Here is a 23598-nt window from a genome sequence, read left to right on the forward strand (position 1 = left end):
CGGAGTGACGGCATGTGTTGGGCCCACAGCCACTGAGGTCTTCAGAGCCCCCAAGTACCATCACGGGCTATGAAGGGCTATTCTAATAACCGGAGCTTCTCCAGCACCAGGCCCCAAGGGCTTTCCCACCCTGTCACCTGGCTCAGCCTCTGCCCTCGCCTGCCGTCGCCCCCTGCACCTCCCCATGCCATGCCCATTCTTATGCTTTTTTCTAAAACTTTTATTTAATTTATTTGAACAAAAATGATTTTCTTTACCTATTTTTCCCAATCCTCTACCCACTCTGCCTTGTAACCACCAATCTAGTCTCTGTATCTATGAACTGGTTTTCATATATAAATGAATAAATACATGTGTATTTTTTTTTTAGATTTCACTTATAATAGAGATCATTTGGCTTTTGTCTTTCTCTGTCTGCCTCACTTCACTTAGCGTAACGCCGTCAAGGCCCAGCCCTGTTGTTTCCGATCCTGCAGTCTCTACTTTCCGGATGTCCACGCTCTGCCTGGCCCTGCCTTACCCTTCGGTGATGCCCTCCCCGTCCCCTCTGATGTCTAAAGTCTCTAAAGTCTAAAGACAAGTACTTCTTGGAATCATGGGATTTTTATCGTTGAAAGTAATTGTAGAAACAATATGGTTCTGTAGTTTTTCATTTTATTTTTTAAATAACAATGTACTGAGGCCTGGGAAATCTTGATGACTTGCTGAAAAGTATAAGGTCAGTGGCAGAGTTTACACTAGAGTTGACGTCCCTAGAATCATAATTCAGTATGTTTCCCATTACATTATGAAAGCACATGGTGTTATTCAGAGAAATTCCCCTTTGCTGGATTACTCTTATCATTATGCTCACTAGTTAAGTGTCTCTGCTGCTCTAAAGAAGGGAGGTATTAGTGTAGGAAGATGGTTTCTGCCTCTGAATATCTCCCATTTTCAAGGCAAGTCAATTCAGTTGATAGCTGGTTATCTGATATGGATACAAATTCAGTACCAAAAAGCCCAAATATAAGGTAATTCCTTTTTTTCAATGAGAAGATTCTCCTGCCTGCCCCCCCAAAATGTTTTTTTCAGTTAAAATATATATTATGGAAAGAAATAAAATAGTCAAATGCCAGCTATACTACTTAATATGTTAATTTTATTATATACAATTAAAATAACATAAAGGAAATTGCTTTTTTTCTCATTTTCACATTCTTTAAAAGAATGTTTTATTTTTCACTGGCAGTTGACCTCATTCTCACATTTCACAGAACATTTCAATTCCATTTTTTACCACAAGTACCTTTGATATTAATGTCTTTCTTTTTCCTAGAGTCATCAAGCAAGTTCTCGCAGCACCTCACCTTTGTCTCTGTTCCATTTGTTAGAAACACAGCCCTTTTGAACTGATGTATGATCCTGGATTTTTATTCTAAGCTACACATACCCACTGACCAAACAGCAGCTGATTTTCATTTATTCTGTTGTTGTATATTTGAGATCCCACATAATAACTCACTCGCTGTCTTGATTTATAAGTAATCTTTATAGGCATGTTTATGGAGATATTTGGTCCTTGCAATTATGAGGATTATCCCAGAAATTGCTTTACATTCTTTGCCTTTAAAAAAAAAATTAAACAAAGCAGTGTTGTCAGGTTACTTTCTTAATAGTGAAACTGGCTTTGATTCCATGACAGGCTGCTGTGCTACCCCCAAACTGTACATTGTTATTCAAAATAAAGTAATTGAAAGTACCCAGGTATAGCAGACCCTTTATAAGAACTCGAATAGAAGGCAACTCCTTTTGAGGTTTAATCTTGGAGGAGAGGAAGGAACTTTCGGCCTAAATTTGGATATCTGTGAAAATTCTATTATAGCCCATGCCCAAGGACTTTCTCCTAATTGCTATCTTTGGTGACATTTGCTCGAGTGTGACATGTAGGAAATAAGTGGGTCCTTATCAGAGCAGCTCTGCCCCTCTCCTGAGGGGAGCCGAGACCCTGTCCGTCAACCGTCACATGTCCATGCAGCAGAAGTATCTTCATATTTTCACATACAAACAACATTAACCATCGTGCTGCAGAGCTGGAGTTACTCGAAGTGAGTTGTGTTATTTAGACCTAGAAGCCAGAGGGCCTGTGAAGCTCTGCTCAGAATGGCTGAGGAATGGGTGGGACTTGCTCCCACTCCATGTGTATCAACTTCTCCTTTCTGATGTTTTCTATATCTGCTTGGGGTTTTAAGAAATGTCAAAGTAAATTTTAAGAAAATTACTTTTCTTGTGTAATACAGTAGGAGCCACATTCACATTTTCCAAGTTTAGACCCACATGGAGAAGATAATGTGTGATATTCGGGTCTTCATTTCTAAAAGTCTCCTTTACTTTGTAGGATCAAAGTGCTTAACTTTGTTGGTCGAAATCCACCCCGTTAATGACGTGAAGGTTCTAAAAGCAGTGGATAGCTGTGTTTGGGTACAGGTAAGGAAGCATGTCACTTAACACATCTCATTCATCAAAAGACATAAACCTGGAGGCAGTGGTGTTTACGAAGTGCTTTCACGCACATGATCACATTTAATCCTCAAATTACTCTGATAAATGGTATGGCAGGAATTATCAGCTCTTCCTTTGTAAGCAAGGAAAATTTTAAAACTCACACCTGGTTCCTCTGTCTCTATTATATCATGGTTTGTCTTATGGTAAGGTAATGTTTTACATGATAAAATATTGAATATCAAAACACATTTAAGGTAAGTTTAAAATAGTTTATTTAATATATTCATATAGTTGGCAGATTAAATATCTGTGATTAAAGGACTTCATCCCATAATTTGTCAACTCCATGAATTGATGCAGAAGCACTGTGTCTAATGCAGGTGCACAAGATAGAGTCAATCCTTATTGCTTGCATATTTACAAATTCTACTACTTGCTAACATTTATTTAATCCCAAAATCAATGTTCATGGTGCTTTCACAATCATTTGCAGATGTGTTCTAAGTGGTGAGCATTTTGTTACCCAGTGCACACATTTCCAGCCGAGGCAAACAAGGCGACCCTGACTTGCTGATTCACTTCTCATACTGTGAACAAATATTGCCTTTGTGTTCTGTTTAGTGCCATGATGTTTTAAATTTGGGGGATTTTTGTTAGTGATTTCACCATTTAAAACGTGCCCAAGCACAGTGCTGAAGTGCTATCTAGTGTTCCTAAGTGCAAGAAGGCTGTGATGTGGCACTGGCCGGTTAGCTCAGTCAGTTGAGAGGGTCTTCCCGAAACGACAAGGTTGTGGGTTTGATCCCCGGTCAGGGCACACACGGGAAGCAACCAAAGAATGCACAGCTGAGTGCATTCCTCTTTCTGCCTCTCTAAAAATCAATGAAAATGAAGCCCTGGCCAGATAGTTCTGTTGGTTGGAGCCACCTCCTGGAGTGCGAAGGTTGCTGGATCCATTCCCTGCTCAGGGCACATACAGGGGCAGCTCGGTGTTCCTGCCTCCTTCTCCCTGCCTCCCTCTCGCAAAAAGAGAAGACTGTGATGTGCTATACAGAGAAAAATATGTGTTGTAGTTAGAAAGCTTCATTCAGGCACGAATTTATAGTGCTCAAGGCTACTGAATCAACAGTATATAATAAATCAGGTGTCTTTAAACAGACACACATTAAACAAAGCTATCTATAATTTGTTGACTAAAATACTGTGACTAGAGGCTCACAGGAGCTACCGTTTTATTTCCCCCAGGAGCCATGGTCCGTGTTCAGTATCAGTGTTTGTGGTGGCTTAGAGAGTGCAGCTACCACAGATACTCGCTGCTGCGGCTTGCAGCCCAATTCCTTTTGTAACATGAACTGTCTGTCTCCCCTCCCAGCCTCAAGCCAAAGGGTCTCCCTCTTGCAGTGTGTGTTAGGAAAGGGGGTTGCTTGCCATCGGGTCCTCCACTGTTGGCAGTCCTTCCAGTTGTGCATTTTCGCCACCATTCCTGGCTTCACTGTGGGCTGCTGCTCACTGCTGGCTTCCAGAGGGGCCTGGCATGGAGACCCCGAGCCGCACCCTCCTCCCCCGGGAAGCCACCCTGTTTACACTGTCGTCAGTGCAGGGGTGACTGTGGGGCAGAGCACACTTCCCTGTTCTGGCCTGTCCTTTTGGCTTGCTTAGCCTCTCACCCCCCAGGGCTGTATAGGCGATCGCCATGTTATTGAAGGATTGGGACTCATAAAGGTAATTCAGACCTGGGAAGGGAAAAGTTTTTACAAGTATTTGTGTAACATTATGAATATATTAAAAACTATTGAATAGTTTACTTTAAAATAGTGAATTTGGATGGTGAATTTTATGTCAAATTAAAAAGTAAAATACATGATGCATGACTGCATCCATAGGCCAAAGGGAAGTCCCTACCCATGTGAAGTAAAACCTGTGTTCACCACATGACCCTGTCTCAGTCCTAGCCCTGTGACCTGCTCTCAGGCCTATCTGTGTCCCTGGGGAGAAAAACATCTTCAAACCTCCACCCATGGGAGATCCCCATCTCCCTCTTTCTTCCTCCCTCTCCCTCCCTCCCTCTCTCTCCCTCTCTCCCTCCCTCACCCTTCTTCTCCCTCCCTCACCCTCCCTTTCTCCCTCCTTCACCCTCCCTCACCCTCCCTCTCTCCCTCCCTCTCCCTCCCTCACCCTCCCCCTCTCCCTCCCTCACCCTCCCTCTCTCTTCCTCCCTCACCTTCCCTCTCTCTCCCTCTCTCCCTCCCTAACCCTCCCTCTCTCTTCCTCCCTCACCTTCCCTCTCTCTCCTTCTCTCCCTCTCCCTCCCTCACCCTCCCTCTCTCCCTCCCTCTCCCTTCCTCACCCTCCCTCTCTTTCTCCCTCACTCTCCCTCTCCCTCTCTCTCCCTCTCCCTCTCTCTCCCTCTCTTCCTCTCTCTCCCTCTCTCTTCCTCGCTCTCCCCCCCTCTCCCTCCCTCTGCCTCCCTCTCCCTCTCTGTCCCTCTCTCTCTCTCTCACTTGTTCTCTCTCTCTCCCTCCCTGTCCCCTTAGAGAAGCGTGCTTCACTGGCCACTGAATTTGGTTGTGCCCTTCAATCCCTTTGGTCTATCTCCTTCCCTTTTCTTTTATTTAAGTCTCTTTTACTTTTTTAAGATTTTTAAATTAATTTTAGAGAGAAAAGAGAGAGAGACAGAAGAGGGAAAGAGAGAGAAAAAGGAGGAGAAGCAACTATGAGTTGCTTCTTGTATGTGCCTTGACCAGGCAAGCCCAGGGTTTGAACCAGTGACCTCAGCGTTCCAGGTTGATGTTTTATCCACTGTGCCACCACAGGTCAGGCTCTGCTTCCCTTTTCTTATCAAAATACCCATGTTCTCCAATAGTACATTTCCCTACGTGGACATGTGCCATCTGCTCCTCTTTACAGAGGAGCTTAGTGGACAGCAGTAGATAGGGTTTGTGTTCTAATCTCGCGCTTCTTAAGAGTCAGCATGAGGCGCGCCTTCCAGATCATTCTGGTGGGTAGCTAGATACCATCTACACCCCTATAGTCCATACATTCCAGTGGCAAATATTAACAGTTGCACCTCCATATTTATGGAGGTAAATATTTCTCTAAAATCTATAAAGAGATTCTTACTCACACTGCAATAAATAAAACCCCAAACCTTGCGTGCGTTGTAGAGCTGTGCCTGAAGCCTGATCTCTGTTCTGATGTCTATGTCTTGCTCTAGGGTTGCTTCCTAATAGAGAGAAAACCCGCCACCACCTAAATGGGATGTTTAACATCATGTTCTCCCTGCTTGCCACACAGTCCAGGCAGAGGTTCAGAACTCCGTGGCCCCTCAGTCCAGGCAGAGGTTCAGAACTCCGTGGCCCCTCAGTCCAGGCAGAGGTTCAGAACTCCGTGGCCCCTCAGTCCAGGCAGAGGTTCAGAACTCCGTGGCCCCTCAGTCCAGGCAGAGGTTCAGAACTCCGTGGCCCCTCAGTCCAGGCAGAGGTTCAGAACTCCGTGGCCCCTCAGTCCAGGCAGAGGTTCAGAACTCCGTGGCCCCTCAGTCCAGGCAGAGGTTCAGAACTCCGTGGCCACACAGTCCAGGCAGAGGTTCAGAACTCCGTGGCCCCTCAGTCCAGGCAGAGGTTCAGAACTCCGTGGCCCCTCAGTCCAGGCAGAGGTTCAGAACTCCGTGGCCCCTCAGTCCAGGCAGAGGTTCAGAACTCCGTGGCCCCTCAGTCCAGGCAGAGTCCTAAGTGAGCCTTCCCTGGCGGCCTCTCTGCACCTGGCGGGGAGGTGGAGGCTGTCCTCTTCCGTAGGACTTTCTCCTTGTTTTTGAGCACTGAGCATTTGCTCTGTCATCATCTGTGTGGTGTCACTCATCTTTGCTTTCCAACTGCAGTATTCAAAGCATCCTGCTCGACGTAACCCATTTCTCAAGTCAGGAGATAATAAATTCTATATTATTTTTGTAGCCGAATTCTGCATTTACTATCTACTTGATTATTTTGAGGTTATTACTATGAAGAATGGTATACAACATCATTAATGTTTCATTTTTCAATTCTAAAAGGAAAAACTGACTACAATTAGTTTTTTAAATTGACCAGTTCTATTTCTAATTTGTCATTCTGCAAAGTTAGGATACCAGGTTATATATTTTGTCAAAAATTTTCCTAGTCTATAGAGAGACTGCCAATGGTACCCCAGGGACATAAAAGGTTATATCCTTTCATTATGCCTTCAAGTTTGGAGGGATAAAACAAAATTCATTGGTGAGGCTTATCTAGTAAATGTTCATGTCACAAATGAACCTGCTGATTTATAGTTAGCCTTTTGATGATGAAAAAGTTAAGTCACTGGAGTCAGCCATGGCCAGTGGTCCCACATGTCACAGCTGACAGTGTCAGGCCGTGGGTTTCTGGCTGCCTGTTCGTCACATAAGGGAGAGCACAGAGGAGGGGGGGTCAGCCCTTTTTCCCAGGGGCAGTCATTCTGTGCTCTGAGGCTTCTAAGTCCTTCACCGCATGCCATCACGTCCTCTCCTGGGAAGTTCCCGGCTGGGTTGTGCTTTATCTCTTGGATGTGGGACCTGACGTTATAATGGAAAGTACGGTTACTTAGCTCTCAAATTAAATACTGAGGGTTTAGTCTCACAACAAATATATTCACGATTCTTCTTATTTTTTTATTTTTTATTAAATGGGAAGCGGGTGGGCAGACAGGCTTCTGCATGCACCTCGACCAGGATCCACCCAGCAAGTGATGTTCCGCCAGACTACCTTGCTTGAACCATTCGAGCCATGGCTGCAAGAGGGAGGGGACAGAGAGAGAGGGACAGAGAGGGAAGAGGGGTGGAGAAGCAGACGGTCACTTCTCCTGTGTGCCCTGACCAGGAATTGAACCCGGGACATCCACACTCCCAGGCCAATGCTCTACCACTGAGCCAAGCAGCTAGGGCCATGTGAACTTTATGTACAAATGTTATATTGTTTCTGATTGGCTTCAGAATTACATATTCTAAATAGGAAGCAAGATCCCTAGAAACAGCTTACACTTTAGACTGACTGTTTAAATGAGTTATGTTGTGCCTGTGATCAATTTCCCCTTGGAAAACTGAGCTCCTGAAAGTGTTCCATTTTTCCGCTCATAATATGTGCATGCTTGTGATTCACCTAAACTGTTCTGTGGTTCCTAGTCCCTTCTATGGCATGTAGTGTATAGTGAGCAAATGCGACTTTTGAAATACTTGTGTAAGCAAGGTAGTTCCTTGTGGTTTTGATTAGTTTTCTTTTTGCAGTTCCTCTACCCACGTGTTGACAGTCATCCTCTTCCAGAAAACCATCTGTTACTGATTTCAGAAGAGAAATGTAAGTGCATCTTTAGGTGGTATGTGGGGGCTTCCTGAGCGGCGCATCTCCTAATGGAGTCTAGGCGTGACGGAATCTCCTAGGGGTCCGCTCACCAGTGCTGAGGGGCTGCTGACCTCGATGTCTGTTTGAGACCTAGGACGCCTGTGGAAGGGCTTTTCTGTTGGCCCCCACTTCTTGCTCCCTCAGACCTGCTGTTTCCTCATCCTGGGAAATATGGCTCCTGCATATGTGGATTTTCAGGTTTCTCCTGTGGTAAGGTGTTGGTAGAACAGTGTGCGGGTCATTTTTACCTCTTTTGCCCATCCTTCTTTAAGATGTTTGTCATGGTGGGTAACCATGACATAAGTAGAAAGGCTTGGATGGAGAGAAGGGAAGGCATGAGATGCTAAAAGAATTTCATGGCAGAATTTGAGGACAGATACTAACTTGATCAAATTCAGATAGAGGCACATAAGACTGGTACATCCTTTAATGATGTCTTCAGGTTGGGGGTTAGAGGGAGAAAGGGAAAAATTTACTGGTGGATTTTATCTAATAAGTCACTTTTCATGAGTCGAAGATGAAACTGCTGATTTATAACTGGAAAAACAAACCTGATGGTTTAGACTTGTGATGAGTCCCTGTGCTCTTGCCCAATTGAATGTCTCACATTTTTGTAACTAGAACTGGTTGAAGGTAAGTATGATTAATGAATCTAAATAGGAATCATCTACCAATTGGCCCAAAATATTTAGTTTTCTTAATGTGAAATTGGTCCCTATAAAAACGCCTCCCTCAGATATCTTTTTGATCTTCTTTTCCAAGTGAGAGGAGGGGAGGTAGAGAGACAGATTCCCACATGTGCCCCAACTGGATCCACCCAGTAACCCCTATCTGGGGCTGACACTCTGCCCACGTGGGGCCATACTCACAACCGAACTATTTTTAGTACCTGATGTGGAGGCTCCGTGGAGCCATCAGTGCCCAGGGCAAGTACGCTTGAACCAATTGAGCCATGGCTATGGAAGAGACAGAGAGAAAAAGAGAGAGAAAGAGGAGGGGGAGGGATGGAGAAGCAGATGGTCACTTTTACTATGTGCCCTGACCAGGAATTGAACCCAGGATATCCATATGCTGGGCCAACACTACCACTAAGCCAACTGGCCAGGGACACCAGATAACTTGTATGAGTTTTTTTATATTTTCATGCAAACAAGTATTTGGTATTTGGAAACTAAAGATAAACCCTGCTAAGTGAGCCCTTATTTAGCTGTGGCTAAGACTGATGGTGCAGGGGAGGCAAATGCTTGTTGAGGGAACTCAGGGGAGCAGGAAGTTTAAGTGCGTGTACTGTTGATATTGAGGAGCAGAGTCAGTGTTGGACTTTGAATCAGACTGTGAAGAGAGGTTGAAGAAAGGTGGGAAATGTTTTGAACCTTTATTGTGAGATTGCTGTGTGTGATAATATTTTTCAGGCAGTTGTTTAATCTCCATTTTTTATAAAAAATATTCAAAATTGTTAGTTGAAAGCAGTACTCATATTTTCTATGAAGGTTAAATTATCTTTCTGTTGTTTCTTTGTTTAAAGATATTGAACAATTTCATATCCAAATCATCCAAGAAGATGGAAATAGAATGGTAAATACTTGAAATTCCTTTTGCTTTAGATTCTTTTCCACGAGTGACGTTTCTAGACTGTCGAAGATAAGTTAATGTTGTAGAAACAGAACATTTTCTTTATCTGCTGTCTTTTGAATTATAGCCTTGCTTTGTAAAAATGTGAATGAGTGCAAGATATAGAAAGGGTTCAGTGTCCCCTTCCCTCTGCCTCAGCCGCCCTCTCCATCTCCTGAGATCGTAGTGATGGCAGCTTCGTGTGACTCTTCCCACGCCTTTCACCTCGCTCAGGCAGCATACACGAGGATTCAGTTGTTTTTATCAAAATAAAATCATAACATATATATAATTTGCTGCTTTTGTTTTTGCTTTTTACTTCATATATAGGTTACTAAATAAAGATATAATTAAAATGTATGCATAGATATATATATACATATATAATAAGGGGGGTCATAACATATATGCTGGAGTTTTTATCTGGTTCAGTGCTTTTTAACTTTTTCACACTTGGGGACAGTGAAAATAGAATTACTTCGGGGACCACTAAGGCAGAAATCATCCTGAGCATAAGCGAATCTGACTAAGAGCATTGGGTCTACGATCTTCCTACAACATCAGGGTCATTAACTCTTTCGTAGCCTGGCACGGAATTCTGGTGGACCAGTCTGCAGACTGGTGGTTGAAAAACACGGATATTGTTCAATTTTCTTTTTTTGCTTGTTTTCCACTTCTCCCTCACCTTTTCTCCTTTTACTTTGTTCACAACCTGGTTTGTATCCTTTCATTCTTTTTTCTCTATGTGTATTGTTTATCATCCTCACCACTGACACACCCATGGGCTCGCTTGGTGTTCACTCCCACCTCATTCACCTGTGTGGAATACCTGCCAGTCAACTAGGATGGTTCCAATTTTATTCTTTTTAGAAGTACATAACAGTCTCGGCCTGAATGTACATAGTTTTTAACCATTCTTCCATAGATGGATGTTTACTTGATTACCAATTTTTTAAAAATTTGTTTGCATTAGAAATTGTCTCAAACACATTTGTGTCTATAAATTTACATATTTGGTACACACATCTCTTGAGGTTAAATCCTCAGGGATGGATAACTGGATTGATGCTTAAATAAATTTCAACAGATTTTGCCAGACTGCTTTTCACAAAAAATTGTAACAATTTGCAGTTTTATAGGCAAAATATAACCTACTGCCAATAAGTATATTTGTCTTCTAAAAAAATTCTAATTCAGTGAGTATAGGTGATATCATTATTATTTTAGTCTGCATTTCCCTTAAAATTAGTGAGCTTGAGAGCATTCACTGTGATTATTGGCTATTTGAATTGGTTTTTCTAAAAATTGCTTAGTTATACTCTTGTGTATATTGCTACTGGGTTGTCTTTCCCTTAACAATCTGTATGAGATATTAATATCTTATTAGTATTAAAAATGATTTCCTTTTGGCTGTGGCCGGTTGGCTCAGCGGTAGAGCGTTGGCCTGGTGTGTGGAAGTCCTGGGTTCGATTCCCAGCCAGGGCACACAGGAGAAGTGCCTGCTTCTCCACCCCTCCCCCTCTCCTTCTTCTGTCTCTCTCTTCCCCTCCCGCAGTCAAGGCTCCATTGGAGCAAAGTTGGCTCGGGCGCTGAGGATGGCTCCATGGCCTCTGCCTCAGGCGCTAGAAGGGTTTCTTCTGGAAGGGAGCAACACCCAAATGGGCAGAGCATCACCCCCTAGTGGACATGCTGGGTGGATCTGGTTGGGCGCATGCGGGAGTCTGTCTGACTGCCTCTCGGATTCTAACTTTGGAAAAATACAAAAAAAAAAAAAGATTTTCTACCATTTTTATAGTTTACATCAGAATAGCTTTTCTCTGAAAATTTTAATTCTAAAATTAAGTGACAAAAACTGAAATGCAAAATGGCATTTATTAATATGTATCTACTATTGATTGCTTCATATCAAGAGGCTGGGCTAGAACATGATCAGAACAACATGTGGCTGGAGCTCTGGGCCACCAGTGGCTAAGAGGATGGGAGAGCAAGTTCAGGGTCAGGTCAGAGAGGAAAGAACAAGACAGGATCACAAAGCCAGTGCTGAGGATTTAGGGTCGGAAGCTGAGAATGGGCGCTGGGTGGTGAGAAGAGGGTTTGGGAGCCCAGAGACACTGCAGAACGAGGTGGGTGGGGACAAGGTGGACGTCTCCTTGCGGAGACAGTGCAGCTTTCGCACTCCTTCCTCCGGGCGCGCCCTCTGTGACAGGCGCTTTGCCCTCATTCTTTCAATGGATTTTTTTTTTTTAGATTTTATTTATTTATTTTTAGAGAAAGAGGAGAGAGAGAGAGAGAGAAAGAGAGAAGGGGGGAGGAGCAGGAAGCATCAACTATCAACTCCCATATGTACCTTGACCAGTCAAGCCAGGGGTTTCGAACCAGCGACCTCAGTGTTCCAGGTCGATGCTTTATCCACTGTGCCACCACAGGTCAGGTCGTGCTGTCATTCTTAAAGGTTAAGACAACAGCTTCCTGAGGCAGCATGTGGTTCCTTGTATTCCTCACCACATTCCTGCACGATAGAGGTGGCATTATACTTATCCTTATTTTTACAGGAAAACCGCAATCAGGCCTCACAGAGGTGACGTAGCTCTAGATAGGTATGAAACTGAGATGGGAACCTGGCTTGCCACACTCCGGGGATGAGGTTCTTATCAGCACATATTACCTGAAAGAGTGCTCAAATCTATCCCAACCTAACACATTTCAGAAAAATGGAAACAAGATGTGATTTCCAAGGTTCAGAGACAAACAGGTCCTCTTGGACCTTTGCCCAGCGTGACTTTCCTCGCGTGTGATTGTAATGGACATTGGCAAGCCGAAACAGGTGTGCGGTTCTGCATGCCCCGGGCCTCCCTGAGTTCCATCAGCCTTAACTGGGAAATCCCTGTTAAGATTAGAGAGGCTTAGGGGTGAAAACAGTATTTACGTGCATTATTCAGATAAAATATGCAAAATAATGATGACTCCTAGATCTTATTTCTTTAAAAATGATTATTTATTTCTAAAATCTTTTTGCTTCTTTAGGTGATTAAAAATTCTGCCCATCTCCCAAGAAAGAGAGTAGCAGAGGACTTTGTTTGGGCTCAGTGGGACATGTCAGAGCAGAGATTATACTACATTGACCTAAAGGTAAAAACTGATCCGCTGGCCCTGCACTTTACAGGTGCAGTTGAATTTGGACATTGTTTTGTAATCACTGCACTTTCGTTGATGGTTTATTAAAAATAATGAAAACGTTTTCATTTCTGTTTGCTTCTTGGCTACTTCTCTATTTCTTGTGCTCTTTTGTTTAACTAGTGTTTTTGTTGACTTTTTGGGGTACTGTGTCATTTATTCTGTTTTCTCTTTTAGAAATCAAGGAGTATCTTAAAATGCATCCAGTTTTGTGCCAGTGAGAACTTTAACCTAATGGTAAGTCCAGAAAAATCACTGGACCAGAAAAACTTTTTAACATGTTGCTGCTCCCTTTCAATGAGGGTTGTTATCCTGGCATTTTAGCATCTTTGATGTTCTGTTAGCCAGCTGTGTGAGCAAGTGAAATAGTTCTTGCCATCTCAAGACTCAACAGTATAACAATTGCAAATAATACAAACAGGCAATTTCTGCTAACTGAATGCCTCATCTTAAAGCAACAAGTGTAAGGTGAGAGTTAGTAGAAAGTAATAGGTGTGGTCTATAGTAATAATTAGCTTTAAGTAGTTATAAGTCAGTGATGCCAAAGGACTTGTGAGGTTGGACGCTTTGAGAATAAGATCAGTAGTGGAGAGCACATCAATATTCTCCCTGACCACGACAAATATTGGTATTGTACCTTTTATTTTTCTTAGTGAGACAGAGAGAGATGAGAAGCATGAACTTGTAGTTGCATCACTTTAGTCGTCCATTGATTGCTTCTCATACATGCCTGGGCTCAAGCTGAGCCAGTGACATCTTGCTCAAGCTGGCAATACTGAGCTCAAGCCAGCAACCTTTGGGCTCAAGCAGTGACCATGGGATCAGTTCGATGATCGTGTCCTCAAGCTGGCAAGCCTGTGCTCAAGCCAGATGAGCCTGTGCTCAAGCCAGTGACCTCCAGGTTTTGAACCTGAGTCCTCAGAGTTCCAGGTTGATGCTCTATCCATTTCACCAAAACCGGTCAGGAAGTATTGTACCATTTTAAGAATTTCACTTATTCTTTCTGCTCTTTGTTTTGTTTTTAGGGTTTTTTTTTTTTTACTCATCCACCCTGCTACTAAAGACATGCAGTTCTTCCCTCCCATGTGGTAATTTGTATCATAAAAGTTTACTCCTTTCAATTGGTTTGTTATAGAACCCACTTATGATATTCAAATCTGAAACAAAGTTTTCCAAGTATTAGCCCTTTGAGAAATAAATATACATCAAGCTTGTGATTGTATGGAAACTCCAGAATATTCCTGATGGGCTTTCTGTGCTGTGTATCTTCAGAATAATCTCTGAATATAATGTTGGTTAAGTGGGCTCTTCATCATTAGGCTCAGAGTTGTCAGGCTTGCTCTGGTCTTCAGAACTATTGTCACTTAAATAATGTAATTTTTTGTTTGTTTTTTCCTGACTTTTTGACAGTTTGAAGCACCCTTGGACATATCATTAAGTGACTCAGGATTTAAGTAAGTTATTCATAGATTTCTATTAGTTTTTATAGGTACTCTTGGGCAGAATGATCATATTTATATCTAATAATATGGTGTGCAGATAAAAGGATAATTTGATATTCTCTGTGTGTGTGCATCTTTTTTATACTTTTGCTCTATATAGAGAATACAAACAGCTTTATCAAGCATGAACACAGGGTTTTCCATGAAAAGCCAATCGTATTGATTTTTGTAGCCACTTATTTCTGTAGGGTGTGTCTATTCTGATCTATAGAAGTGCTCTTCTTTCTGTGGTTCAATAAAAGGTTCAATGAGTCAGAGACAGCTTTGTTTAGAATTAAGCATCAAAAACTTTTTCTTATTGCCATCAAAGAGGATGTCACAGGTTAATCCATTTGTAGCTCAATGATATCTATTGCTTTACTTCTTTTCTGTTTTCCTTTTTACACAAAAGGTGAGTCCCCCTGCCCAAACTACTTTAGTAAAAACATGAAGTGCTTTTGAGACACAAGACCATCAGTGCACAGAAAAAGGATAGTCTTCTTGAATTAAAGCAATGATCCTAGACTATTCAATATTTTACTAGCTTGATTTCATCATATATAAACATTCAGTTGGGCTTATTTTTGAAACATATGCAGTCCTATATAAATCAAGAAATGTTAAGTTGAAAGTAATTTTTTCTGTTTCTAGGGCCACACTGTTTATGTATCATGTCTTAAAAAATAATAACTGTTTTATGGAGGTTTTTAACAACAAAAAAATGTTAACTCCTTAGATTTCTTAGGGATATAGCTCTACTTCTGTAGGTATATTTTGTGGTTACTATCCTTTATGAGAGAACTTAGTTTTAAATGAATTCAAAACATTTTATCTTTTATGTTCTTAGACTTGTCAACTTTGGATGTGGTTATCATCAAGACCAAGAGAAATTATCCAAATATCTGACTCTGTGTGTTTTTACCAACCATACAGGTAAAACCAGGGTTGCATTTATCAATTTGTTCAACTATACTTGAATTCTATACAAAATTTAATCATTGTTTAGTTATTTGGATCTTGAAAATGAAATACAATAGCTATGTTTTTATATAAGTGATCATATTGATTTTTATATACCAAATTATCTTCTCCATTGTTATTTTATACATCTACTATTTAAAATTTTAGAAGCCAGTCAGCAGGCTTATTGTTCTAATAGCTATTTTTGAATCATTGTTCTACCAGAGAGTATGGATTCACATTTAATCAGTCTACATTTTCTCTCCTGCTCCATCTTTTTTTTTTGTATTTTTCTGAAGCTGGAAACAGGGAGGCAGTCAAACTCCCGCATGCGCCCGACTGGGATCCACCTGGCACGCCCACCAGGGGGGCGATGCTCTGCCCATCCGGGGCATCGCTCTGTTGTGAGCAGAGCCACTCTAGCGCCTGAGGTAGAGGCCACGGAGCCATCCCCAGCGCCTGGGCCATCTTTGCTCCAATGGAGCCTTGGCTGCGGGAGGGGAAGAGAGAGACAGAGAGGAAGGAGAGGGGGAGGGGTGGAGAAGCAGATGGGCACTTCTCCTGTGTGCCCTGGCCGGGAATCGAACCTGGGACTTCCGCACGCCAGGCCTATGCTCTACCACTGAGCCAACCGGCCAGGTCCTCCTGCTCCTTAACTAACGAGTGCTCAGTGATGGGGATGTTTTTGCATCAGCCTTACCGATGTGTTTGGGTTCTAAACCTGTCCTTAGCTGCTTTAAGAGCCATGCAATGACCTACTGAGAAGACAATAAAAGCTTGACATAGTGTTGTTAATGTACCATCTTCTGTCTCTCAACACCTGTGTATTATAGATAGAGAAAGTAGAGAGGAAGAAAAGAATATCTGAAAATGAGAGGAGAAGAGTAGGATTACATGAACAAATCTGGTGGAAAAACTGCTCGTTTACCTGAACAATCGTCTATATTATCAATTCTAATAACTAAATCTAATAGCCATTTTTTATATCCCAATGTCAATGGACATTTACTATGTGAGTTAAGTAGTACTTGGACTAAAATTGTATTCCTTTAAAGCTAAATTATGTGATATTCTTTTAGCTGACAAACACTTTCTGTATGCTAAGTATTAGGAATACAGTGATTAGCAAAACTGACCTAGTCTGTATTAATATAGAGGATACTATTTGGTGTGGATTTTTGACAATGAATAGGTGCACACATAGTTTTTACATAGAATCATGATAAATCTTATGAATGAGAATTATAGAAGCCATGGTACCATATAATTGAGGTTTAACAGAAGATACTAGTTTCTTCAGATATATTCCAGTTCAGCTGGTCAATCTCTGTTCTTTCCTCCCTCCAAGACATCCCGTCCTGTTCTTAATCCTGAAAATTGCTCCCTTTCCAATCTCACTTCTTCATATTTCATCCCATTTTTTTCCTGTCCATCTTACTTCTCCCTCAGCCACATGAGTCCCTGCATCAACCAATCTGTGGGAGTTTAGGGAAGGAGGTGATAGTTCACTGAAGACTTGGAGGATGTATGTGAACCAAGAGCAGTGTGACTGGAGTATAGAGAGCAGAAGGGAGACCATGGTGAGCGGAGGCTGCAGAGGCAGGCCCAGGTGGGGCAGGCCCTTGCAGACCGTGGAAACACTTCAGATTTCACCCTAAGAGTCATGAGAAGCCACTAAAGGGTTTTTTGTTCTTATCATGATATTTTATTTTGAGAGTGCTCAAGCATACAGAAAAATTCAAGATTATAATGAACATCCATGGGCCTTTTCCTTAAACAGTTGTATCATTTACAGTATCTGCTTTATCAGTATCTGCTTTACCCACATTTAGATATTATTTTCTCCCTTTTGACTAAACTTTTTAAAACCAAGTTATAGGCATCATGATAATTTACCACTAAATAATTCAGGATGAGGGTAAGGATATTCTTTTATATAACCTCAGTTCCATTGTCACTGGAAGAAATGACCATATTTTTCACTTCATAAGACGCACCTGACCATAAGACACACCTAGGGTTTTAAAGAGGAAAAAAAAATTCTGAACCAAATGGTGTATTAAAATATTTAATAAAATGCCGTATTTTTTGCTCCATAGGCACACAGGTATTTTCCCGTTTGCTTTTGGGGAAAAAAAGTCTGTCTTATGGAGTGAAAAAAACAGTAATTAGTAAACTTTCATACTCAGATTTCCATAATGGTTTCAAAATATGTGAGTGTGTATATATGTGTATGCATATAAATAAATAAATATGTATATGTAGGTGTATGACTTTTAAAGTAAGGATCCCATCAAGATTCATGTGTTGTACTTGGTGATGTCTTTGTATCCTCTCTTTTGATGTAGATAGATTCCCACCTCCTATCCTCTGCTCTTTTTTTTCCTTTCCACGACATTGATATTTTGAAGGACCCAGGCCATTTGCCTTGTGGAATGTCTCACATTCTGGATTTATCTCATTGTTTTCTGGTGGTGTTATTTAACTTTTTCCTCTATCCTCTACATTTCCTATAAATTAGAATTTAGTCCTTAAGGCTTTTGGTTGAACGTTTTTGGTAAGAATACTTTATTAGTGAGGTTGTGAACTTTATTTGCACCAGATCAGGAGGCATATTCTGTCAGGATGTCCTAATACCAGCAATGCTACATTTGGTCATTTGGTTAAGTGGTAACCTCTGCCTGTTTTCCTTGTGAAGGTACATTTTAAACTTTGCACTCGTAATACATGAGATGATACTTTGGCATTATGTGACTATCTTATTCCTTAAGAACTTCCCAGTTGTAGGTTTTAGGATTCATTGATGTCCCTTCGCTGAAGTGTTTTAAGGGAGCAGTGACATGACTAGTTATGTGCCGTGTGAGGAAGGACTTGAGGAAGCAAGAGAAAGAGCAGGGTGATGAGCAGTTAGGATGAGGCTGTGGTTGTACATTTGAGATGAAAGTGCTTAGCTAGGATGGGCAATAGAGGCAGAGAGAACTGGTTTGAGATGCATTTTGGAAATGGAACTGAGAACATTTTCTATAAATTAGACGGAGAGGAATGGTTCAGACTTCTGGCATAAGCAAACAGGTGAACAGTGGTGCCATTTACTGACATAAACAATTATTTTAGGCTTATGTACTGTGAAGATTTTATTCCTTTTTATTTTGTTCCCATAGGAAAGTCTCATGAATAGTAGCAGCTATAATTTATAAATGGACTATCTATGACAGATCTTATTTACTAAAATGTTAGGTATATTTGGCATGAGATGTGAAAGAGTCTGTTTTCCCTTTCTCAGCCGTGTCTGGGAAAGTAGAAAATGGGCCTTGCTCTTCACAGGCAGCTCTGAAATAGAAAAAATTAGCCTGTTTCAAATGGGATGCTTCCAGATTTAAGCTGAAACATGACAGAGAAGCAACCTGTTTGGTTTTTGACTAATCGTCAGTTTATATATTTCCCAAATTACTTTTCAAAAATGATTTTTTTACCTTTGTGCTTAAACAAGCAAAAAACTAACCTGACCAAGGCGGTGGAGCAGTGGATAGAGCGTCAAACTGGGACCCAGGGGACCCAGGTTCGAAACCCCAGGTTGCTGGCTTGAGAGCAGGCTCATCCAACTTGAGGCTTACCAGCTTGAGGGAGGAGTCGCTGGCTTGAGCATGGGGTCATAGACATGACCCCATGGTCACTGGATTGAGCCCAAAGGTTGCTGGCTTGAGCCCAAGGTCGCAGGCTGGAGCCCAAGGTTGCTGGCTTGAGCAAAAGGTCACTTGCTCTGCTGTAGCCCCCTGGTCAAGGCACATACGAGAAAGCAATCACTGAACAACTAAGGAGCTACAAAGAAAAACTGATGCTTCTCATCTCTCTCCCTTCCTGTCTGTTTGCCCCTGTTTCTCTCTCTGACTCTCTCTCTATCTCTGTCAAAAGAACCCCCCCAAAAAACAACAAGCAAACAAACACAAAAACTATTTCAGTAAAGTAGGAAAGGTGAAGGGAGCAGCTAGTCTAATCCCTATGTGTCTTCCTCTATAATAGCTTCATTTTCCAGAAAGTGTGGTTTATGAAAGGGATTCTGATGGACTCAGAGCCTTGTACAAACTCAACCTATTTTAACTATATACATCAATGTGATGCTATAATAATATTGGGTGTTCAACTGTCACATATCCATCATTGGGAACTACTTTGCCCTTTCACCATTACTTCTAATGTTTTGGAAAACCTTTGTCCTGAATCTACTGCCCTAAGAAATAAAATTCAAGCACTCCCAAGAAAGTAGAGATTTCAACCTGGTGACTGCCTGGCCTGTGGTGGTGCAGTGGATAGAGCATTGACCTGGAATCTCAAGTCACCAGTTCAAAACCTTGGGCTTGCCCAATCAAGACACATATGACAAGCAATTAGTGAACAACTAAAATAAAACAACTATGAGTTGATACTTCTCACTCCCTTTTCCTTTCTCTGTAAACTCAATAAAAAATATCTTAAAAAAAAACCACAACCCTGGGTGATGGGGGTGCTCATGAGAGTTGATGGTGGGCAAAAGTGCTATTACTGTCATCTGGCCACATATGGACTAAGATTATGAGTTCATATAGATTTTTCTAATAAATCTTTTATAATAGGAGGGTAAATCAGACTCCCTAAGGCAGTGAAGGAAAGAAATTATTCTCCCTTATTTCCTCACTGATACCTTGAAGCTGTATCGAGGGTACTCTTGTGTGTTCTGAGTCAGCAGCTGTAATCTTTTCTGTGCACCCCTACCGGGGGGTAGTGAGGGGTGAAAATTGTAAATTCTCCTTCCTGGTCAAATAATTTTAAGAATTGACCTTCACAAATTCCCAGAATTAGGTCTGTGTTTTAGCATTTTGTAGAGCTTTTTACAGTGAGGTAATTTCCCTTGGAAAACTTTGTCCATAACAGCTGTCATTGTCCTAATGGTTTCCCGAAGGCTAGCCAACATTGAGATGTTATCTTCATCACTGATGAATATTTATTAAACATCTCTAGATACACCATTAAGAACATGCTTTGTTTTTTCAAACTATGATTTTTCCCAACTTGTAAATAGCAGCAAAATTATTCTGGAATAATAATAATAGCGGCTAAACTTTATCTCATTTAATTTTCACATAATAACCATGTGGAGTAGGTTCTATATTTTATTTACAGATGAGGAAACTGAGGCTTAGAGAATTCAATTAATTTGCCTCAGGCAACTTTAAAAAATACTGATGGCGGGGTCTCCCCCACAAGAGGTTCTGATTTAGTTGATCAAAGGTGGAACCCAGGTAAGTTTAATATTGCACATTCAGGGTTGAGAACCAGAGGGCTCCAGAGCTGTGTTGTCCAATATGGCAGCCGCTAGCCACATGTGGCTAAAATTTAAGTTAATTAAAATTAAGTAAAATGACAAAAGGCATTTCCTATTCACACTTGTGACATTTAAAGTGTGGCTACAGGCTATCATATTGGACAACAGAATATAGAACATTTACATTCTCAAAGAAAAGTCTATGAGTAGGATAGCTTTGTAGTGCCTGTACACATCCCATTTCACCTTGCTGTTTTGTTCCCTCTGGGATTGGGAAGGGGACCTAAGCCACAACCTATTTGGAATTATTTGCTTATGAGCTCTGTGTATGGCCGTCAGCGTAAGCAATTAGGTACATTTAGTCTACATCAGGGGTCCCCAAACTACGGCCCCCCGAGGCCATTTATCCAGCCCCCGCTGCACTTTTGGAAAGGGCACCCCTTTTTTTTTACCGGAAGCTGGAAATGGGGAGAGACAGTCAGACTCCCGCATGCGCCCCACCGGGATCCACCCCGCACGCCCACCAGGGGGCGACACTCTGCCCACCAGGGGGCGATGCTCTGCCCCTCCGGGGTGTCGCTCTGCTGTGACCAGAGCCACTCTAGCACCTGGGGCAGAGGCCAAGGAGCCATCCCCAGTGCCCGGGCCATCTTTGCTCCAATGGAGCCTTGGCTGCGGGAGGGGAAGAGAGAGACAGAGAGGAAGGAGGTGGGGGGTGGAGAAGCAAATGGGCGCTTCTCCTATGTGCCCTGGCTGGGAATTGAACCCGGGTCCCCCACACGCCAGGCTCTACCGCTGAGCCAACCGGCCAGGGCTCACCTCTTTCATTGGTGGTCAGTGAGAGGAGCATAGTTCCCATTGAAATACTGGTTAGTTTGTTGATTTAAATTTACTTGTTCTTTATTTTAAATATTGTATTTGTTCCCGTTTTGTTTTTTTTACTTTAAAATAAGATATGTGCAGTGTACGTAGGGATTTGTTCATAGTTCTTTTTATAGTCCGGCCCTCCAACAGTCTGAGGGACAGTGAACTGCCCCCCTGTGTAAAAAGTTTGGGGACCCCTGGTCTACATCTTACTTTAACTTTCTCCAAAACAAGGAAAACAATAACCTCCTTTCTCAAAAGGATGGTATGTGGAGGATTTTGCAAGAAAGGAGGTTGTGATCTTTCTGATATCCTGATATAAACATTTCATGTTTATTCCTCAGGATGGATTCCTAAATAAATTATTCCTGGGTCAACAGCATGACTATTTCACCCTCTGCAGGACTGTTTCAGATGGGTTGTACCAGCTTACTCTTTCACGGCTGCTGTTTGAGGAAGTTCTTCTACTCTTCCCTTGACAGACTTGATGATCATTTTCTAAAACTTTGCTAATTGGAAAGGGAAAATATAGTGCCTTGTTTTAGTTTTTATTTCTTTGTTATTAAAGAGGCTGAAGTTTTAACTACCTTGACTAAAAATTCCTCCTTGTGATTATGGTACATAGAAGGACAGGGCAAACCAGTCATTTTGGCTGGTAGTATGTTTACTGTGTGAAAGTAATCAAGGTGCTACATGGGACTTTTGTAGCTCTTATAATTATTATTTTTAGTTATGCTTTAGTATAGCATCACTTTTATTCTTAGTGAGTTTACTATAGTTTTTTTAATAAATTTTTATTAATTTTAATGGGGTGACATCAATAAATCAGGGTACATATATTCAAAGAAAACATGTCCAGGTTATCTTGTCATTCAATTATGTTGCATACCCATCACCCAAAGTCAGATTGTCCTCCCCCTCCCCCTCCCCCTCTTTCTCCCCCCCCCCCGGAATTTACAATAGTTTTAAAGAAAGTTATATCAATATGTACTCAGTAAACATAACAATAATTTTATACCTAACAGAATTGTTATTTTTATCTGATAAAGTTATTATTTTTTGTTTAAGATTTTGCAATGAAAAGCACTAACAATATATTGCAATTTTAAATATTATTAAAAATAGTCACAAATTATAAATATTCTAACAGAATGCTTATAATAATCCTCTAATAGCCTTCTTAGGGGAAATAGATCTTTTCTCCTACCATGATATTTTCATAAAGGAACTAGTAGAGTTCATGGAGGGAATAGTGTGATTACTGATGTAACAATCAAGTTCACACAGCTAGCTCAGTGTTAGCTTGGGAGCTAAAACCCAGGTTTCTACACTCTTGTCAAGTTCCTGTCCACCTGGGAAATCTCCTATTTTAGTTAATCATAACATAAACATTAGTATTAGAATGAAGTATCAATTTGAGCTTAATGCTCTCATTTGTAGGTCATTGGTGAACATTAGCTCATTGTCCAAACAGCAACAGTTGTTAGAAATGATGTACAGTTTCACACATTGAAGGAGGTGGGAAGGCCAGGGGTGTTCTGGAGTGATGGGTTAGTGAGGTAGGTGTTCAGGGCTCTTCTAGAAAGGTGCTCTATGCTAGGAGCTTTCCTTAGCCTTGGACCAAAGCCCTCAGTGGCTCAAATATGGGTAGGGATGGGGTAGGGGGCTCACACACCACATGTGCTCTTATTTCTCCATAAGATTATCCAGTTCGCCTTTTATTCTAGATAAATAAGAATACTGGAAATTTTCTGTAAAGAGGAGACACAGTTTTGATTAACCACAGGCCATAGCTCTTAGTAATGACTGGAAGGCGAGCTGCAGAGGAGGGCGGGCAGCATGTGCATATTAGGAGGCTCTCCTGAGACTGCAGAGCTCCCCGTCCCCGTGTTCTCATACCCAGGGGTGCGCCCCTGCTCCTCTCCCAGCCCCGCCGGCCCAGTGCAATCCACTGCTACGGTGCAGGTTGAGTAAGGGTTGAACTGAAATTTCTTAGCAACTTGTTAATAGTCCATTTCTAGAATTGGGGAATAACCTATGAGGTAAATTGAGGCAAGACATCTAAAGGAATATAAGTAAGCGTAAGTGATTGGGAAACTTTATTTATTTATGATTTGACTACCTCCTTCCTTCTAGGAAGCTTATGTGTGTGTTACAGCCCGAAGCTTGACTCTTGGGAACAAATCACTTATTCGGTGTTTTATATTCATAAAGGTACCTTTTATATTTTTTGTGTTTTACTTTTACATAATAATTTTTTCCAAATAGCAGCAAATTTGATACATTTTAGTATTTTAAAGTACATTCTGTAACTGTATACCTTTAATATGCTTCCTAA

The 23598-nt window shown here is 41.5% G+C and overlaps 1 protein-coding gene across 3 annotated transcripts in view; it reads left to right on the top strand.

The window, feature by feature from the left end:
* GSAP (gamma-secretase activating protein) overlaps nt 1-23598 on the top strand; it is a 145963-nt gene that overhangs the window by 72983 nt on the left and 49382 nt on the right. For all 3 annotated transcript variants that reach the window (XM_066238455.1, XM_066238453.1, XM_066238454.1), the window contains exons 6-13: nt 2375-2463; nt 7757-7826; nt 9397-9446; nt 12507-12611; nt 12834-12893; nt 14067-14110; nt 14985-15070; nt 23397-23474. In XM_066238455.1, coding sequence (XP_066094552.1) covers nt 9444-9446; nt 12507-12611; nt 12834-12893; nt 14067-14110; nt 14985-15070; nt 23397-23474 — 376 coding nt within the window. In that variant the 5' untranslated portion in view covers nt 2375-2463; nt 7757-7826; nt 9397-9443. The remainder of the gene's footprint in view (nt 1-2374; nt 2464-7756; nt 7827-9396; nt 9447-12506; nt 12612-12833; nt 12894-14066; nt 14111-14984; nt 15071-23396; nt 23475-23598) is intronic.

The sequence above is a fragment of the Saccopteryx bilineata genome, chromosome 7 (assembly GCF_036850765.1).
Source record: "Saccopteryx bilineata isolate mSacBil1 chromosome 7, mSacBil1_pri_phased_curated, whole genome shotgun sequence".
In the NCBI taxonomy this organism is placed as follows: Eukaryota; Metazoa; Chordata; class Mammalia; order Chiroptera; family Emballonuridae; genus Saccopteryx; species Saccopteryx bilineata.